Source organism: Tachypleus tridentatus, chromosome 2 (genome assembly GCF_004210375.1).
Source record: "Tachypleus tridentatus isolate NWPU-2018 chromosome 2, ASM421037v1, whole genome shotgun sequence".
In the NCBI taxonomy this organism is placed as follows: domain Eukaryota; kingdom Metazoa; phylum Arthropoda; class Merostomata; order Xiphosura; family Limulidae; genus Tachypleus; species Tachypleus tridentatus.
The window spans coordinates 64164448-64184355 of NC_134826.1; the positions used below are offsets into that span (position 1 = coordinate 64164448).

General features: G+C 33.7%; 1 protein-coding gene across 6 annotated transcripts in view; it reads right to left on the reverse strand.

The window, feature by feature from the left end:
- LOC143244006 (guanine nucleotide exchange factor for Rab-3A-like) overlaps window positions 1-19908 on the reverse strand; it is a 41654-nt gene that overhangs the window by 15131 nt on the left and 6615 nt on the right. For 3 of the 6 annotated variants that reach the window (XM_076487942.1, XM_076487940.1, XM_076487941.1), the window contains exons 4-9: window positions 18562-18612; window positions 17379-17474; window positions 15504-15581; window positions 14056-14298; window positions 13450-13578; window positions 8937-9016 (exon numbers count right to left, since the gene is read on the reverse strand). In XM_076487942.1, coding sequence (XP_076344057.1) covers window positions 8937-9016; window positions 13450-13578; window positions 14056-14298; window positions 15504-15581; window positions 17379-17474; window positions 18562-18612 — 677 coding nt within the window. Of the gene's footprint in view, window positions 1-8936; window positions 9017-9054; window positions 9687-13449; window positions 13579-14055; window positions 14299-15503; window positions 15582-17378; window positions 17475-18561; window positions 18613-19908 lie in introns of those variants that run through there. The other 3 variants (XM_076487945.1, XM_076487943.1, XM_076487946.1) reach the window with 2 other exon arrangements.

The window sequence follows — 19908 nt, forward strand, 5'->3', positions numbered from 1 at the left end:
TTTTAATTTGTGCTTTACTCACCACAATGAACATGTATTTAAATAGGATTTGAAGAATGTGTAGCACTGATGGTATTAATTTGTTCTTGTGAGTCATTCAGCAGACAAACCATTTCAGATACTAAACATGAAACCAAATATACAATTTATTTAGTTCCACTGTGGTGATTAAGGGTAGTTGGCATTTATTGGCACACGAAAACTTGGGTATCTATGTCAAACAAGCAGTAAGAAAGGCAAAAATAATTATCAAATGTAAGAATAAACAAAGTTAAACAAACAATGTTCAAAATTTAGATAAAAATTATATAGAATTAAAATGGCTAATAGATCATATAAAGTTAAAAATGCAAGCTAGTTGGACAATGTCACAATTGCCAATGTCAGGGATATAAACACAAATAAAAATACCTGAAATGGTACATTTGCACTAAGTTGTCACAATGACACAACAGTACAAAATCGGCTGTTGTGACTTGAGTGCCACAAAAGCCACACATTTGTGTATCATTCCCAGATAAAAGAAAACAAATTAAAAACAGTGACTAAAATATAGCCTAGTTAAGACCATTTCCTCCTGATCTTTAAGGAAACAAGACAGACAAAGAACAGAAAGTTTGATCTGAGAAAGCTTGTTATGATGTTTCTCACTTCAAGTAGACTGCTAACTGGCATGAAGGCAACCCTTCAATAAAGGACCATAGTTCAAATATGTGATAGGGACAGCTTTTGATAGCACCAGAGCAGACAGATTTTGCATGGTGACAGTGAGTTCTTTTGGATGAATAAAAATGTGATCAGGAGTCTAGAAAAACTGGACACAAATTAGAAAATAGAGGAAATATGGGCCAGCCATTGTTGAATATCAATGATAACAGGGTAAGAACTAATGTCATTCCAGGATCAGAAGAGAGTTAAAACTCAATGTAAATAGAACAATACGTGTACTACATAGCTTCTACACTATCCACAGCATGAGAAATGGCATACAACTCAGCAATGAGAACAGAAACCACAGAGGGGATCCTGTGAGTAACCATTGAGACACAACAAACCATGGCACATCCCACAGTCACCTAACTTTGAACTGTCCATTTAAATAGAAATGGTTTGTTTTGAATTTCATGCAAAGCTACTTCAGGGCTATCTGCACTATAAATGGGAATGGAAGAAAGATTAAAACAATGTTCAGCCAAGAGAAGATGGTACTTCCAATCAGAAGTATCCACTTTCCTCAGATATCTCAAAGAAAAGTCATAGGTGGAAATGGTAATAAGTCGTAGCAGGATGGGTTGAACAGTGGAGACAACAACATCATTCAACGATACACCCAACTCAGCCACTGCACCTGGGTATGAAAGCCAAAGGGAAGAATGACACAGTCTATTCCAAAAGAGTATAGCCCACTGAGGATTGGGTTGGTTGGTTGGTTTGGTGTTTTATGGCACAAAGCAGCTAGGCTATCTGTACCAAATATCCAGTAAAAAGTTAAAATTAAAGTAAATTTAGTAAAATTCATAAAAGTAAATTAGAGTAAAACAAAGTTAAAACATAAATAGCATTAAAACCAATGTTTACACCCAGTCTACAGCAGTAAGAAAAAAATACAGTAATAGAAGTTATAAAGGACTTTCTGAAGCATAATTGTAATTATCATAACTTGCCAGGAAGACTAACAGGTAAGTTAAAAAACCAGTGTCAGTCACCTGAAGTTGGCTTTTCCAGTCCTGGTTTTGAGTTATTTGACATTACGGCCATTATCTAAATTAAAGTCAAATTAGATGGACTTTAATTCTAAAAATGGAATCACATTTAAAAAGATCTAATGTACAAATTACAATACTTAAATAGCATTAAAAAGATTAAATGCCTTTAAAAAACTGAAGACATTTCCAAGGTGGACAGTATCACCATCACCAATAACACTGTCTAACATTATGGATAAACTTTAGAATAAAACATGTTTAAAATGGTGCCATCATTGAGAGTCATAACGATAGCAAGACAGTAAAATGTGACTTATTGTGACCTGAGTGTTACACAGACAACACATTGGTGCATCAGTCCCAGATAAAAGAAAACAATGAGTTAAAAATCTGTGACTAATGCGTAGTCTAGTTAGAACAACTTCCTATTTCCGATCCTTATGGAAGCAAGATGGTCGAAGTCCAGTATAGGGTTTTATTTGGAAAAGCTTGTTTTCACATTGCTCACTTCAAGTTGAATGCCAACTGGCATGGAGCCGAGCCATGAATACAGGACCATAGTCCATGTATGGAACAGGCATAGCAATGATAGTGCCACAGCAGATAGATTTAGCTGCAGTATCAGCTAGCTCGTTTCCACAAACACCAACATGGCCCAGTATCCCAAAAAACTGGATAGAAGTAGATGTTAAAGAGAAATGGGCAAGTCAGTTTCAAATATCGGCAAGGAAGATGGTACTTCCATGAACACATGTTCATGGTGTGAACTAATGTGAAGCAATTCCAGGACCAGTAGAGAACTAAGCGAGTCAGTATAAGTTGTGCAGTTTGAACACTGCTTAGCTTCTATGTGATCCAGGGCAAAAGAAACTGCATACAGTTCAGCAGTGAACACAGAAGCTGTAGAGGGAATTCTGCGTGCAACCACCAAACCACAATAAACAATGGTAGTGCCCACACAGTCACCTGATTTCAAATCATCTGTATAAATGGGAATGACAGGATGGTTTGAAAGATGTTCAGCAAATAGCTGACAGTATTTCCAATTAGGTGTGTCTATCTTTCTCAGATGACTTAAACATAGGTGACAATGGGGACTGTAAGAAGCCATGGTGGGATGGGCTGACCAGTGGATACAGCAACATTATCCAAGGACAGACCCAATTCATCCAACTGCACCTGGATACGAAGGCCAAAAGGAGCAATGGCAGATCGTCTGTACTGAAAAAGCATTGCCCATCGAGGAAGGAAAATACAACCCCAGGTGGGATGCTTTGGTAAGGAACAAAGTTTCAAAGCATACAGTAAAGACAGTTGCAAATGGTGGAGGTGCAAAAAAGGTTCATGAGACTATGTATAAACTCTGAACTTGGGAAGTGCAAAACCCAGGTGCAGAGCCAAAGTCCTTGATGACGAATGGGGTCCAGCATCTTTAAGTCTGAAATCCTGACAGAGCCATAGACCAGTGATCCATAGTTGAGTTTCGAACGAATAAGAGCACGATATATCTTTGGCACAAGACATCAATCCACTTCCCAAGTGGTAAAAGAGAGGACATGGAGGATGTTCAGTGCTCTTGTACATTTGATCCATAGCTGTTTGACGTGTGGTATAAAGGTCATCTTACAGTCAAAGATAAGCCCCAAGAACTTTGTCTCAGGGACCACAGGCTGCACAGCTTCACCAATCATAGTTCAGGATCAAGGTGAATACTCCACTGGTGGCAAAAGTGCATGCAAACTGTTTTAAAGAAAGAGAAGTTAAAGCCGTTTGCTGTGGTCCACTTCAGTAAAGATTTAAGACAGTCTGTAACTGCCAATCAATATATCTCATGTTCGATGACTGACATGAGACGTGAAAGTCTTTAACATAGAGCCCATTTGCAGCAGTAAGACGGAGTTGTTAAGTGATGGCATTAATTTTTATACTGAAAATTGTGACACTCAAAACACAGCCCTGAGGGACTCCAAGTTCCTGTAGAAAAGAACTGGAAAGTGTCAAACCCACACAAACTTGGAATCTCCTGTGAATTAAAACATTTTTAATAAAAATGGGCAACTGACCATGTAACCCATATATATAAAAGTCTCGCAAAATGCCATACCTTCATGTTGTATCATAAGCCTTCTCAATTACAAGAATATTGATACAAGATGTTCTTGTTTGAGAAAGGCTTCTCTGATTGACGTATCAAGTCAAATCAGGTGGTCCATGTAGGAGCACTGTTGTTGGAACCCACACTGGGTGGGCGAGAGGAGGTTGTTTGATTTGAGGAACCAAACAAGAGGAGCATTAACCATCCTCTGTAAGGTTTTAAAGAGACAACCCATCAAAGCAACTGGGTGATAGTTTGAAGGAATCTTGGGATCCTTCCCAGGTTTAGAGAAAGGTAGAATAATAGCCTGGCACCAGGCATCAGGAAGAATATTCTCCTGCCAAATCCAGTTAAAAACAATCAGAAGAACAGCAAGAGAAGCAGGAGATACATGGCACAGCACTTCATAGTGTACATCATTAGGTCCAAACAATATACTACCAGACCGATGAAGGGCCAGTTTGAATTCCACCAGTGTAAATGGACAATTATAGTCAGAGACAGTCAGCTTGAAAGCAAAGAGGAAATTGCTTTGCCCGAGTGTTGATGGCTAAGAAGGTGGAAGAAAAACAAGAAATGCTAAATACCCAGCAAAAGCTTTTACCTAGACAATCAGCAATGCTCCAGGTGTCACAACATTTCTGGCCATCAGAGAGCAAGATCGAGAGAGGAAATAAATTATATGGCCCACTGGCCTTTCAAATCTTGTCCCATATGTCTCTGGAACTGGTGGTAGAAGGTATGCTAGATGTGAACTTAATCGAAGATTCCTTCTGGCTTAGATGTCTTACCCACTGAGCATGTGCATGGGCCTGCTGGAAAGCCATGCGATGAGAAAGTATGGGATACCTACGAAAAGTATCCAAGGCCCATTTTTGAGCTTTCTATGCCATGTGGTTGGCAGGATTCCAGCACAGATGAGGATAATGTGGAAAACATGTCAAGGTTTTAGGAATACATTGAGCAGCTGCTTGTATAATACAGTCAATTACTGCTGCCACACAATCATCTATTGATGGTTTACAGATGATGGCAGGATCAAGTTCTGTGAGAGCAGGGAAAGAGGACCAGTTTGTTTGACACAGCTTCCCCCAGGAAATGCAGGTCTTGTGGCATCAACCACAGCCAGTCTCTCTCAAAATTATAGGAAAATGACCACTGCCTCGTGGATTATTGTCAACCCTCCATGAAAAATGGGAGAATAGTGAAGGGGAGCAAATTTAGATGTCAATAGCAGTAAAGGACCAACTAGGTGCATGAAAATAAGTAGAAGAACCGCTACTGAAAACAGAAAGGTTGTGATCACAGAGCATACACTCTATAAAGCAACCCCTCCTATCAATGTCAGCACTTCCCCAGAGGAGATGATGTCCATTAAAGTCCCACAGGATTAAAAAGGGAGACAGCAACTGTTCAATGAGAGCATCAAGGTCTGATTGATCATAGGTCTCTCCAGGTAACAGGTAGAGAGAACAAACAGTGACAGTACAGCCCAAGGAAACACGGATGGCTATGGCCTCCAAGGGTGTGTCGAGTGGCAAAGACAGGGTGGATACATGCCGATCAACCAACAGTGCCACCCCTCCATGCACTTGTCCATCACACAGCCTGTCATTTCTGTACAAAGAAAACTGCTGAAAGGTGAATGTATCAGCAGGTTTCAGAAATGTTTTCTGTAAGGAAAGACATACAGAATGGTAGGAAGCAGTGTTTTGATGTCATCCAGATTAGAATGTAAACCTCGACAGTTCCATTGTATCAAGTTAGCCATTTTTATTTATGTGTAGACGAATTTTTCTTTACTGTCCTCATTTGAGGGAGGTCTATTGACCTCCATGGATCCTGCCCTGGGTCGATTGGGCAGGTCTTTGTTATTGCAAAAGGATTCCAGAGACTAAGGATGTGAATAAATGATTGTTTTGCATCCTGGGGTGAAAGAGGAAGATGAACCCGAGGAAATGCCCTGGGAGGTCCCCTCACCATGTACAGGAATCCACCTCGAGAGCCCAAATGGGGTGCTATGGTAACGATTGAAGTTGAATGGCATACTACAAAGAAAGATGCAAAACGCAGAAGTGAAAAGGATGTTTGTGTACAGACTCTGGACTGGAGCTTTCCACAATTCTCCAGTCCATCTGGGGCCTATCATCTCCAAGGCTAAGTTGCTAGTAGAACCAGAGAACCATAGTGCAGATGAGAGCAAATAAGGGCATGATAGATTATGTGCAGAGAACACTGATTTGCTCCCCAACAGCTGGAGGAGAGGACACAGATGTTTAGTGCCCTCATACACTTGACACATAGCTGTTTAATGTGAAGAATGAAAGTCAGCTTACAGTCAAAGATAAGCCCCAATAACTATGGCTCAGGGACTATGGAAAGAACAACATCACCGAGACAGAGCTCAGAATCAGAATATATTCACTGCTGATGGCAAAAGTGCATGCAAATGGTTTTGAACAAAGAAAAGAAAACTGCTTGCTGTGGTTCACTCTGACAAACAATAGAGAGCAGATTGAAGCTGCCTCTCAATAAACCTCATGTTCAATGAGTAACACAAGATGTGGAGATCACCAGAAACTGCACCAGATGGGCAAGAGGAAGTTATTTGGTTCAAGGAACCAAATAAGTGAACATTAACCAACCTCTCTAAGACTTTACAGAAACACCTATTTAAAGCAATTGTACAATAGTTAGAAGGGTGGGAACATACCAGTCAACCAGCAGTGCCAATTCTCCATGCATTTATTCATTACACAACCTGTCATTCTTGTATGAAGAAAATTGCTGAAAGGTGACTTTATCAGCAGGTTTCAGAAATGTTTTGTGTAAGGAAAGACACACAGGTAGATAGGAACCAATCAAGGCCTTAATGCCATCCAGATTAGAATAAAACCTTGATAGTTACACTATATCAAATTGACTATTTTTACTTAGGTGGAGGAGAACTGGGTGGCAAATCCTCTACTTTGTGACTGTCACATTTTTCTTTATTAGGAGAAAGTCTGTTGATATACATTGATTCAGCCCTTGCTCACGTGGGCAGGTTTCTGTCAGTAGATAGATTCTAGTGACAGAGGGTAAGAATGAATTTCTGTTCTACATCTTGGGGCAAAAGAAAGAGGACCTGAGTAGATACAAGAAGCTAAGGCTGAAGGAAGTGGTCCTGGGCAGCACTGGAAAGAATGGTGGGGAAAGAAAGGAGTACATGTTGAACCTTAACTTGCTTATCCATAGAGGACAAAATACTTCACATGGTTGGAGAAAATCTTTGTTAGAGACACAGAAAGTTCTGTCTGAACTTCAACAATACCAGTAGAATGTAGTGAAGCAGCATATGTCCGAGATGGAAATAATTACAAGTTTGCAAGCCTTAGGATAAGAAATATTATGGATAGTACATAAACATCATACATTCCTCTCCTTTAACCACTTAAGGAGAAATTAATAATACGATGGGTGTGAACCACAACAATCGATGCAGTGAGGGTCCATTAGACACTTGGAAGCATCATGGTCTTTGTCATCGCAATGAGCACATGTCAAAGAACCACAACAAGATGCCTTTCGATGTCCAAACCACTGGCACCGGAAACATCCGAGAGAGTTAAGAATATATGGCTGCACCTTACAGTTCAGATAACCTCCCTCGATGAAGGCAAGTGGATGTAGCAATTTAAATGTCAAAATTGACATCTGTCCGCATCATAATTCCACCCTTAGGAGTGGAGATAAGGCAAACAGCAGAAACATCTTGACTGAACAAACTATCAATGATCTTGGAGCCAGGAATGTTCTGTAAATCCCTCTTAACGATCACTCCTCAGTAGAAATTCACAGTAGCAAGGGAAGTAACCTTAATGTGTAGCAAAATGTCTCCAGAGTGAAATTTCCTGGGTCAGCAAACCTCTCTAATTCCTTTTGGACAAAAAAGGGAGACATTTGCTTCAAGGATTCAAAAATTAGCTGTTTTCTCACTACTTTTTGAAGGGTTGGGTAATTCGTAATAGAGATAAATATTCTGTTCCCACTGGCCCCACCCACCATAAAGCCCAATGAAGAAATGCACTACAATGCCAAATTAGGACACAGCAGCAATGCCAAAGATTTGTGAGCATTATACCCAAACACCAGCATCACACAATGTCCATAACACTTGTTGAGAATGCTCAACACTGGTATTTGGTTGACCCTAGCCCAACAATACCAGCCAACTGACCCCAGGTGGGCCACCCATCTCAAGGAATTCAAAGACAAAATAGTGAGTTAGGGTTGGATTCCTCAACCACCAGGATCATCTACTCCCCTTCACGGGTCACAGTGCATGGCAAATAAGTGAGTTAGCATTCAGATTCCAGAGGAGGTAAACTCAAAAGACAGAACCTTCTCTGGGAGGTCCCCTCACCACATGCAGACATCCACACTAAAGGGTTGTAATAATTAAAAGACAATTCAAAATACTCTACGTATATAGTGCATTTGAAAAGTCTGGAGTCATAGGTGATTTGCAGCTTTTCTTAATTTCAGATAAGTTACTGATTATGGTGCTGTCAAAGCATGAGAAGGTTGATCCCAGTGGAGGGTTGCTGCCAGAGAGAAACATACCATTCATAGTGCTGTTGGGAAGTTGCTAGCTAGATCTAAGGAAACTAACAGTGTGAATAACAAGAATATGCTTTATAGGGTTCAAAGAGAATGGAAATACCATCTCCAAACTTGTTTTGAATTACAAGGACAACATGTGAAACACGTTATTCAAAATTCACTGCAATGTCTGTGGTTTTAGGTGCCCACTAATATACACACCTCACCACTAAGTGAAGTCCAATCTTCCTTTCATTACACCCAAAGTTACAGAAGGGAAATAATTCCCCAAACTGGTAAAGGTCAGAAAAAGTGGAGAATCAAATAATACATTAAGCTTTATATTTTGTAAAATAGTGGAAGCATTAATTTCATTCTGTAGTGAACTTAATTCCATTGTAACCATGATTGTACAGTTTTTTAGGGACATTGCAATGTCAGTGACTGTATCTCTGCTATAAACAGTTCAAAGCAGAATAGCATGTGGCAATAAGTGACCAATAAGCAATCACTATTCGAACCAACATCAATCAATATGAGGTTAAACGTACTTTGGGAAGGGATTCTTGCCATTAACATCTTCAATCACAATGCTGTTGTCTTCTATCGATCTTAGAACCTCTTTTGCAAGCTATAAAAGAACAAAAACACATTTTAATGTTTAACAGTAACAAGCACGTTAACTCATAAAATACTTGCACAATTTGTTTAAAATACCGTATTATTATGAATTACTTCTAACATTAAATTTTAAGTCTAAAGTAAAGAGACAACCATATAACCACAGCTTATGTTACATGAATTTTCTCGAAGTTAATACACATCAGATGTTAAAAAGTAAGGAAAGTGAAAAACTGTTTTTCATTCTTTAATATATACATATATTATAAACTAAACAATGAAGGAAGTAAATCACAAAACTAAAATTCCAAAAACAAACAGCTGAAATAAACTGGACTACAACTTATGCTATTAAATCTTTGGTAATGATTAAAGAAAAAACCATAAACTTCAGAAAAAGAAGTAACCAAAACAAAAATGACGGTCACATTTTATCACATGTAAGAGACTGAAGCAAAAGGCTAAAACATTAAAAAGATACTGAAGCTATAAGTATATAATCTCTTATCTGGGTATGGCCCAATCATTAATGGTTCAGAAGGTCCAAAATTCAGGCCCGTGAAATGCCAACTGAACATACTACTGACTTTGTCTATAGTTGCATCATAAAAATAACAGTTGATCTCAATATTTGGTTAATGATGACTATGGAGGTGCTGGGTGTTGCTGACTGGTGTCCCCTTTTAAGTAAAAAATGTTTAAGCCTGAACCTCTAAACGGTCAGCTTCAAACAATGTAACAACACATAACTAATAAAGAGCATCTTTCCAGATGTTCCTTATGTAAATTAACATTTAAAAAATACCCGACCTCTGTTCATTGAGGTTGTTCCAATCACTTAAAGAAAGGGTCAACATATAAGGCCAGCCCTGCTTATTTGAATATTTATGAAGCCTTCCTTCAAACACTTGTTCATGGGATCAATCAGCTATACATAGTAGCATTCACTAATCTTACTTCACTATAAACAAAATTATTTTAAAAAAGCATTTTCACAAAGATTTGTCTCTAAATTTCTGAAGCTTTTCCCAAGTCAGTCTGACTAAAATATTATTTTCATGCTAAAAATAAAAATACTGCTTTTCATCTTACATCATACTTTATTTAAATAACCTCTAGAACTCCTTAAACAAATATCAAGTTTCCTTTAATAAAACTTTATATTTTCTCTACCCTCATATTTAATACAAAAAATGTATTATCAGTTATGACAAAATATTATCAAACTTAATACACTCAAGTTATTTCTCTCTACGTCCAAGCTACATTTATATTACTAAACATATTACTTTATATTACTTGCTGATCTATGCATCAGTTTCATTGTATTACCTGTGGGTTGGCAGGGAATAATTTTTAAATAGTTTTAAAACTTGCATAATGTAAATGGAGGAGGTCTGTGCTTCTACTTGAATGCTACATTTGGATAATTAAACAGAAGGAACAATTAAATTTATATATTCAATAATTTTTTCTATATAGACTTAAATTCAAAATATTTAAAAATACAAAACATTTATAACTTAATGAAACTTTGTCTATACAGGATGTTCCAGAAATAAATTCCATATTTTCATCTTTAATAAAACCATTTATATTAAACATAGTTAACTAAAAAACACCTTCAAATGTGTACCAATTTGACTACAGGATTTATGATGACATTAAAATTAATGTGAATGTTTTTTATTAATTAATTACTAATTAATTGATCATTACAGAATTTGTTAACATGGTACCCATCATGGTAAGTGTTCAATACAGCTTTCATTGATGATCAACATCTACAAATGTACGAACACATTTAACATGTTGTTTAATATGTATATTTAGTTATAACCAGAGCTGTATCATTTTTTGCATTCTTTATTTATTATAACTTAGTAAACTATAATTAGTCATATGCAATAATCAGTTAATAAAAATATACATATTATTTTAAGTTAAATTATCATAAACCCCCAAGAATAAATTAATATGCATACAAAATTTCAGTTATTTCTTGTGCAATTATTAATAATGGTTCTATTAAAGTTCAGAATAAGTAATTTATGAACACTGTGTAAATATCCTTGCATAAACTACCTCAATGGCAAACATTCTGGATTCAATACTAAGCATCTTCATGTAAATTTCAAATAAAAAATCCTTGTAACAGGATCATTCTGTTTGAATTACAGTAAATTCAGTCTAGACTAGATTTTATGAAAATTAAAATAATAAGTAAAAAAAAGTTTTGCAGCCAAATATTCTTACAAGATTTTCTGTCATTTTTATTTATCTACTGGTGGGAGACGTTATTATAGAATATCTTATCTAGAAGCTATATACTTTGCAGACAGGCATAAAGGCAATGAGTTTATCATTTACTTCCATGTAGTTGAGATAGGTTAACTCTGCAAATGTTTAATTTTTTAAAAACAACAAAAAATCAGTAACATATCATACCAAACTATTCATACCTGTAATATTTTCTTCTTTAATTTAAACTTATCAATGTCTATGTCTACATATCACAGCAAATGCTTTAGTTCAATCATTTTAACTATGAGCTGGGTGAAATCTACCCAGCTCGTAACCGTGATAGACAATAACTTCTTACAATGTAAGTCTATATTCACAAAATTTTGCAGATTATCAGTAAGCATTACAAGCCTTTTGTACATAAAACATCAGTTTCTTTTATGAAGTTTTAAATTAAAGATTTGTTTGTGTATTAATTCTTTCTAAATGTTGACTATCTAACCTCCCAAGTTCATTTTTAAGATTAAAAACACTTTTATGCATCAGAAAGTTGTCAAATTTCATTTGCAAAATCTCTATAAGCTAAGAATCTCCAGATAACTATCAAACATTTTTGTGACATTTTATATCTTATCCACAATTCCAATACCAACACCACAGAATTCCACTACAAATTTTCAGACTTACTAAGATGTATTTGTACCTAAAAAAATATTTTTTGATCACCATTTGATTTTTACCCTTTCTCTTCAAAACTAGAAGACTATTTCTGGCAAATACACACTTTACAAAGGCTGTAAAAAATATGAGGAAAATTCCGAGCTTTTGATTGGCTAAATACGTGTGATAGAACAAAGTGGGTGTAAGTAAACAAGTATTTCCAAAAATGGAAGAGGTGAGAAGGTATTTGATTCACTTAATATAGTGATATCTCAGTAAATAAAGACAAAATTCTTATTTAATGTTTCACCTTTTCAATATCAGTATCTTGAGTTTATATTTCAGAACTTCAAACTTTGTACATTCAACATACAACATGACACACAAAAACTGAAATTTAGGAATTTCAATATTTAGATTTAAATTAAAAAGTAATGTATAATGTTGAAATATGAATTATCTACAATTTGATGTCAAACCTATTGCCATTTATTCATTCATTCATAATGTTGCAGAACAATAACATTTTAAATGCAAGTCTACAAACATGATGATATGCCCTCTGTCTTCTAACCACAAGAAAAACTGTAGCTATATAGTTAACAGGTCTGTATATCACCTATGTCATTTACATTGACCCTTGGATTATGATCACGCATTGCATAAATCAAATTGTACATCTTATACACTTATTTAACAATATATTTAAACAGTTTGACACCAAAAGCAAAGCATGATAAATACTGAATGATTTAGGGTACAAAGTATTCAATCCTTTTGTACTGTTTCTTTATTTCACTAAACACCACTATTATTTCATTCAAAATAAGATTTTTTATCAAAATCCTAAATCTGTACATTATATTGCTATTTTTATTTTGTGGTTGTTTGAGAGAGAGCTTCTCCTAGGACTATGAAACGAAGTTGTTATCAAAGGCCGCCATGCTGGGAAGGGTTAACTTATCCAATGACACACAAAAATAATTATTGTTGCCCATGATGACAAGAAAACCCACTTGTAGAGAAAAATATAGATGTAAAAACATTTTTACATATATATTATTCTTGTCCAGTTTTCACAGCAAACCCAACTGACTATTCAATGTTACACATTTGACAGATTTTTTTGACAAGTATTTGATATACACCTTGACAATTATTGTAATGCTGTTACTTATACATGTCACTTGAATTTTTCTTCATACGTTCCTGTCAATCTAGATTACGATGTAATGCTTCATAAAGTTATGTACATCAGTACCCTATGAAACAAAATCTAAAATGTTTTCTCTCTTTCATTACAATCATTTCTTCCAGATGATATTGATTTCAAAGAATTCCACCCCTACTAGCAACCCTAAGTTAGGTTGAACCAAGTTGTAATAAAAGCAAAAAAATTTAGCATTGTTAAATCTTAGTTATCAAACTTAGTATTTTTACAATAAATTACTTACAATTTTAATTTATTTTCTTGACAACAAAAGTGGTACTGGTTTTAAAGAAAACAAAGGCTGTTTTTTAAACATTTTGACTACTTACTTGTTCATTTGCAAACCGCAAACAAGGCCAAATATCTTCTTCATAAACACGTACTAGAAAAGGGTGTGTCTTTAAGAGCAGAGGGTTTTTTCTCCAGTTGACAAATTCTTCATGACATATTGGATCAATCTTTGAAAGAAAATTAATATATTTTATTCAGAGTTTACACTTCTAATAAATAGGTTGACTTCATTAAGCTTACAATAAAATCTTACTTCAGTACAAATCTAAATTATAACACAGTCCTACTCATCCTAAAATGAATTTTCCTGTAGCAGGATTGGCATTCTGTTCACTGGAAATAGTCTTGTGATTTCTTCTCTATCATAAAACACAAGTCACACTTTGATGAGAAACTTTCTCAAAAGTTTAAATGTTATTTAATTTGTATAATATGTTTAGTATTATATTTTTTTGGTGGTTTGACACAAAATAAAACTTTACCATGCATAGATGTTCGACAATATTTTCTTAAATCTGTAAAAAGACTTTTTTTAACCACTTATAGGAAGACTTATCATCTGAAGATTTACATACACATAGAAATAATGAGATTACATTCTATGCATGTATTACACAGATTATATAGGAACAAAACAAACTTACTTCCAAATTTTCCACACCACTATCAACAGGAGGTGTTTCTTTAACAGGGGAGTTAGGAGGAGATTCTTTCTGTGAGGCTAATTCGTAGTTACTGGGAGAACGTTTGTGTCCCGTACGAAGAAAGGACTTAACGCCATTATTTTTGCTATTAAGTTGAGGATGAAGGTGGTGATTGGGCATACTGGGAGTAGAAGTAATTACAAGGGTTTTTAAAGCCTGTACTTCAGCCTGAAGAACTTCATTCTAAAGGAAATAATGAATACATCAATTTAACCATCTAACGAATGTTAATTTTCATAATTTCTCATCTGTAAAAATGAGATGAATGTTACCAACTAAGGACAACTTGTGATTGTAAACGTTTTTTAGTTCTATGTCAAAGAATAGTGCAATTTTCAACAACATGTACATATTAAATGTTAAACTACAACCTAATAGGACATTTGAGGAATACATTTAAATTTGTACAACTTGTTTTTGTTGTTCAGCATTTATTATGTTCACATTACTTAGCATCAATATAGACCATGAGTAATACATTAACAACAAATTATGGTGCCCTGCATTCTCTATTAGTACACAGGTTGGTTTCACAAACTAGCAAAAAGTCAGAGTTCAGTCAGTAAAATGTGAAAGAGAATGTGATGAAGGGCTAACAGGAAACTTGCCCAGAGAATGAAGTGTGTGTGTGTGCGTGCGCGTGCGCCTTCGGTTGAAATGAAGACATACACTTTGAATAACTCAATTTCACAAAATATATTTCTGATTTTGAATAATTAACAGAAATGAAACAGGTAAGTGTACGAGTTATTTAATATTTACCGAGTTAATCAGAGATATACAGACCATATTTAGATAAGTCTGATTTCATTTAGTTCTTATGCATCAGAATAATTTTTTTCTCCTGATAGACTGAATATTCAATAAAACATGTCAACTTATAGGATATGGAATGTAAACAAATTTTAAAAAACTTGCAAGTTTAAGACTATGAGCTTAATGTTGCAAAAAACTGTTTAATAAGATTCAAACACATTTAAGAGAAGTTAATTACATTCTTCCTTGATGTTGCTCCAATTAAATACGTTCTCAGCTCTTGTGATGAAGACCATTAGATGTAAATTACTATTAAACTAGAACATTGCCAAACATCATGAATCAGAAGCTGGCTTATGTTTCATAATCATGTAACAAATAAATAAAATATGGGTGGAAAGAAACTGGAGATGTCTCTTAGTCGTAGAGTTTTCATCCAGCACACATGAGAAACATTAAACATCTGGTGTCCATAATACTCTCAGCAGGCCAAAGTTACAAGAACACCAATAAAAAATCTTTTGTCATGGGCTTGAGTGTAATGGTTCATGTGGTTAAGTTCTAACAGACCATAAACTAATTAATCTGAAACTAATAACACAGTTATCTGGTTACCAAGTAATAATTCTTACCTTAAGATTTGCTTCCTTTAGTAATTTTAATGATGTCGCATGTTTCATATTAGCTTCTCGAACCATATTGTGTGCCTCCTGCAGGAAAAACAAGTGACCAATAATATCAATCATCAATTATAAAAACAAACTAACTTGCACATTTGGGAAATTTGTTTTCTTTCTGAAACAGTTTAACTTGTACACAGATACCTTTTATATATGACAGTTACCGAATCATCAGCTACCCGATGCAAATTTAGGCACAAAACACTTTAGTTTACTAAGTGCTTCATTTCTGGGAAATGTGTAGAGGCAAAAAAATAAAAAAATCATTTTTACACAAGTACCATTTGTATATAATTATTTTTTTTATCTGTGACTATACCACAATATTATAAACTAAATTTTTAATTCTAGAATTACTATCAGGAAAATCTTGATATCTAGGCTGAAAAAGGTAACAGTGACAACATTATAAAAGATGAGTTCATAGGTCACCAGCCAATCTTTTCCCAGTTTTTGTAACTTAAAGCTAAAAGTGATATCTGCTGGAATGAGTAAAGAAATATGTTAATGAACACAAGTTAAAACTATTAAAAACAGGAAGCTTTCTGATCAATAACAAACAAGTAATTGGAAATGAAGCATATTTAATGTTTTTTGTTTTTTTTCACAACAAACTTTTCTGAAATTTTTCAACGTATAAAATGATAAAAATAGTCAAATTGTACAATTTTTTCAAAATCAAACATTTGATATTAATTAATAAGTTTGTACTAAATCTAAATTAATATGGTTAAGTATTTGTACAGTGAGAAGAAAAAGAGGTAAATCAATGACATTTTTATGATCCAGAAAGGCTTAATCATAAATGCTATCAATTATGCAATTGACTCCTTTAATTAATACAGTTTCTCTATAAATCTATGTACTTTACACAGAAAAATGAGTGATTTTTTTACACTGAATATTTTAGTAGACACAAAATAAAATGAATCAACACACTACAAAAAAAAATCCTCACCAGCAGTCAATGGTATAAAAACAAGATGGGAATTTGAAGGTTAATTCACTAAAAATACAAAAATATGGATATACAGTAAGTTACAAAAGAATTATTTTCAGAAGTAAAAATATATATATTTTAAAATATGTGCATTTCTCAACTTCTGCATGTCTACAACAGTGTACAGAGGTTTGAATAACTGTTTCTTTATTTGGTCATTTTAAAATCAATACATTTTATATTCTTCTCTGTGCAATATATCTAGTAAGTGAACATTCTCATACACCATAAATAACTTTCATTAAAAAATTGAAACAAATCATTTATTAGTAAATATTTTTTCTGCACAGGTTTTTTTATACTATACTTTAGACAACAAATGGCACAGGAAACAGTTTTTGTTTCTGTTGATTCAGAATGCTTAGCATTGATAGTTACAACAAATTAACTTTAGTTGGTAAAATTTCCCTGTTCATAATTATTACTGGATTATGTTTATCTAATGTTTACACATTTTCAGTGAATGTGCTTGAAAAAATGAAAATAAAAAAATACAATTGTGATTTGATGTTACCTAACATGATGAATGACAAGTTATTATTTAGAAAATAACATGGAACATATGTGTAGTTAAATCTGTGATGAGAAGAAAAAACACTGGGTAACTCATTACACAATGATAGTTTCATTATGTATTTAGTTCCATAACAATTTTTTCTAAGCAGTTAGTTGCCATACAGCTTCAGAATGCAGAATGTTCATTGAATGAGACAAAAGCTACAGATATTATGTTTATTTTTAATCAGCAGAAAATTTTATACATTTTACACAAATCATACTTCATTCAATGTAACGATGAATGAAAAGTGAAACTTCAATAGACTTACTTCAAAGAGGCTGGCAGTCAGTTCCTCGAGCTCTGCCCCAACTTCATCCCTGATCTGGCTGAGACGAGCAACTTCTTCATCTTTCAGTTTGAGCTCCTTTATAAAATGAAATGCAATGATAAGGATAAAAAATTTAACAATGCTGAATAGATAAGTATAAAGACTAAGTATTATATACAAGAAACATGCATTCTGATTTATAGGTTATCACTAATAATAGCAGATACCTACATACACAATATAACCTTCATATGTGATAAAAGTTTAACTATGATAATTGTTTTTCTCTTACAGTTCAATTCATTTACATGTGATGTATGACACTGTTCATTAAATACAATTATAAAAAGGCTTATCTTCTTTATATTTTCAAAAAATAAAATAATAACCATTCAAAAATATGAAAAGTTGACATTTACTCCATTTTGTTTTACTAACAATACAGGCTTCAGGAGTGTAATAGATTATCTTTGTGCATCGATTAAGTTAATTAATATCACATAAAACCGTCAATAGAAATTATCATTAAATTGATTAATGTCAAAAATAATCAACCAACTGAAAGTGTTTCTAGTTGTTACTGTTTTTGACTACTGTAAAAATTATCAATTAATAAATTCATGAATAATGGATTAGCAAGTTCCAATAATCTCTCAATTTTACAAGCAATCAGCAGCCTTGCATGAGGCTATGACAGTTGCTTTGCGTGTCTAAAACTCCTATTATTTATTCTTTCCATTAATCTTAAACAGTCAAAGATCTTTGAATATTTCATCAAAATTTGCACCTAAAACTTCTCCTTTTCTTTTACAACATACATTTCTCAGCAACTCAAAATTCTTTACAAACTTTTAAATTTCAAAACTATAAGATTCAAATTTAAAACTCACCTTCCAATGTTATAGCCTATTGACTATGATTGTCACTTTCATATAAAAAAAAAAAATTCTCATTAGATTCACCTCTTCCCAAAATTGGAACGTTAACAGCAAATTTACAAACTATTGTCTGAGAAATTACCCAAATCACAAACAATAAAAAACTTGCATCTTCCTAACAACTAGCCACATTTTTCACAATTATGAAAATTTCCATTTATTTGTACTCATTTTTATCTTTCACCATTAAACCTTTTCTCTAAGCACGCTTATGAATTTTCCCCACCAATTCATCCACAACTTACATGTTCCAATGTTTGGATTACTCTCTTGTGATGGATCTCACCAAAGACGTTCTGAAAATTAAGGTTAAAAATCCACATCCAAAAAGGCAGAGGAATTATAGGATACTCACAGAAAATGGTCACACAAAAAGACCCTTTTAAAAATGGAGCTGATAATTAATGACTTGGTCATTTTGGCCAAAGTTGTAACAAAAACTTTTTAGTATAACTCTCAATATAAGTGTACTTCACAAAGTTTAGTAATCTCATCATAAACATTTTGTTCATTTCTATATAATAAAAATCTGATCTTTTAAAATAAAATATTTTTATCAAAGACATATCTGTGACATTAAAAGCCATTATTGGGTTTAGTCTGAGAGAAAAATGATTTTCACACAAAGAACCAATACTACTTTTTACAATTTCATATTTTATTTGCACAACTTCTAAAACCTCCAAATGGAAGTGAAATTCATTTTCTCTTTGGATAACTTTATACTTTTATCTTCCATTCTCTAATGCCACAGAGAAAAAAATAATCTGTAGTAAATCAAACATACTTTTTTGACTGCAGCCTGTAACAGACAATTACAATTACTTATATCAAGAATCCTTAGGCCTCTCAAGTTTTCACAAATGCTTTAACTTTAATGTTTTATCACTCTTTTAATCTTGTCTAACCCCCCCTGACAAACATGTTACCCAGTAGGAGTACAGAGTTTATTTCAGATTTTTCAGAGAGTTGTTCTACAAGACACAATAAAAACTTGAATACGATATAGAAAAATAAGTTAACACATTTAAATTAAAACTTTTTAAACATGTCAATTTAACCTATTTATACTTAAAAATTATACTAGAAAAAGTTTTCACTGAATGCGTGAATTTATTCTTAATTGTTATTTATCCATAATTTCATATTAAAATGTCTAATTACACATACTCCTTAAGGATCTCAAAATATATTATCATTTAATATTTCTTGTATAAGTCTTAAATTTTTTATTATTACATTCTATTTACTTTTGTTAAAATTATGCATAAAAATAAGTAATTTTGCATTTATCTGATCACTCTCTTGGTTTGCCCTCTGTGGGTGCCCACTTTAATAAGTATTTTTTCTGTGTTTGTTGTCCAAAAGGTAATTTGCACAGTTTTAAAATATACATTTTAGAACACAGATAATACTTTAAGCAAGTAAAAAGAATGTTCCAAAATTATTCTAATTTACTTAGCTTTCTAACTAAACTATAAATAGGTCAAAATTATTACTCATCATAGTACCAATTTCAGTTTGCACGTATCAAGATTTACTTCATAAATAGAGAATTTTACCACAGAAACTAAAACTGTAGTCACAATCAT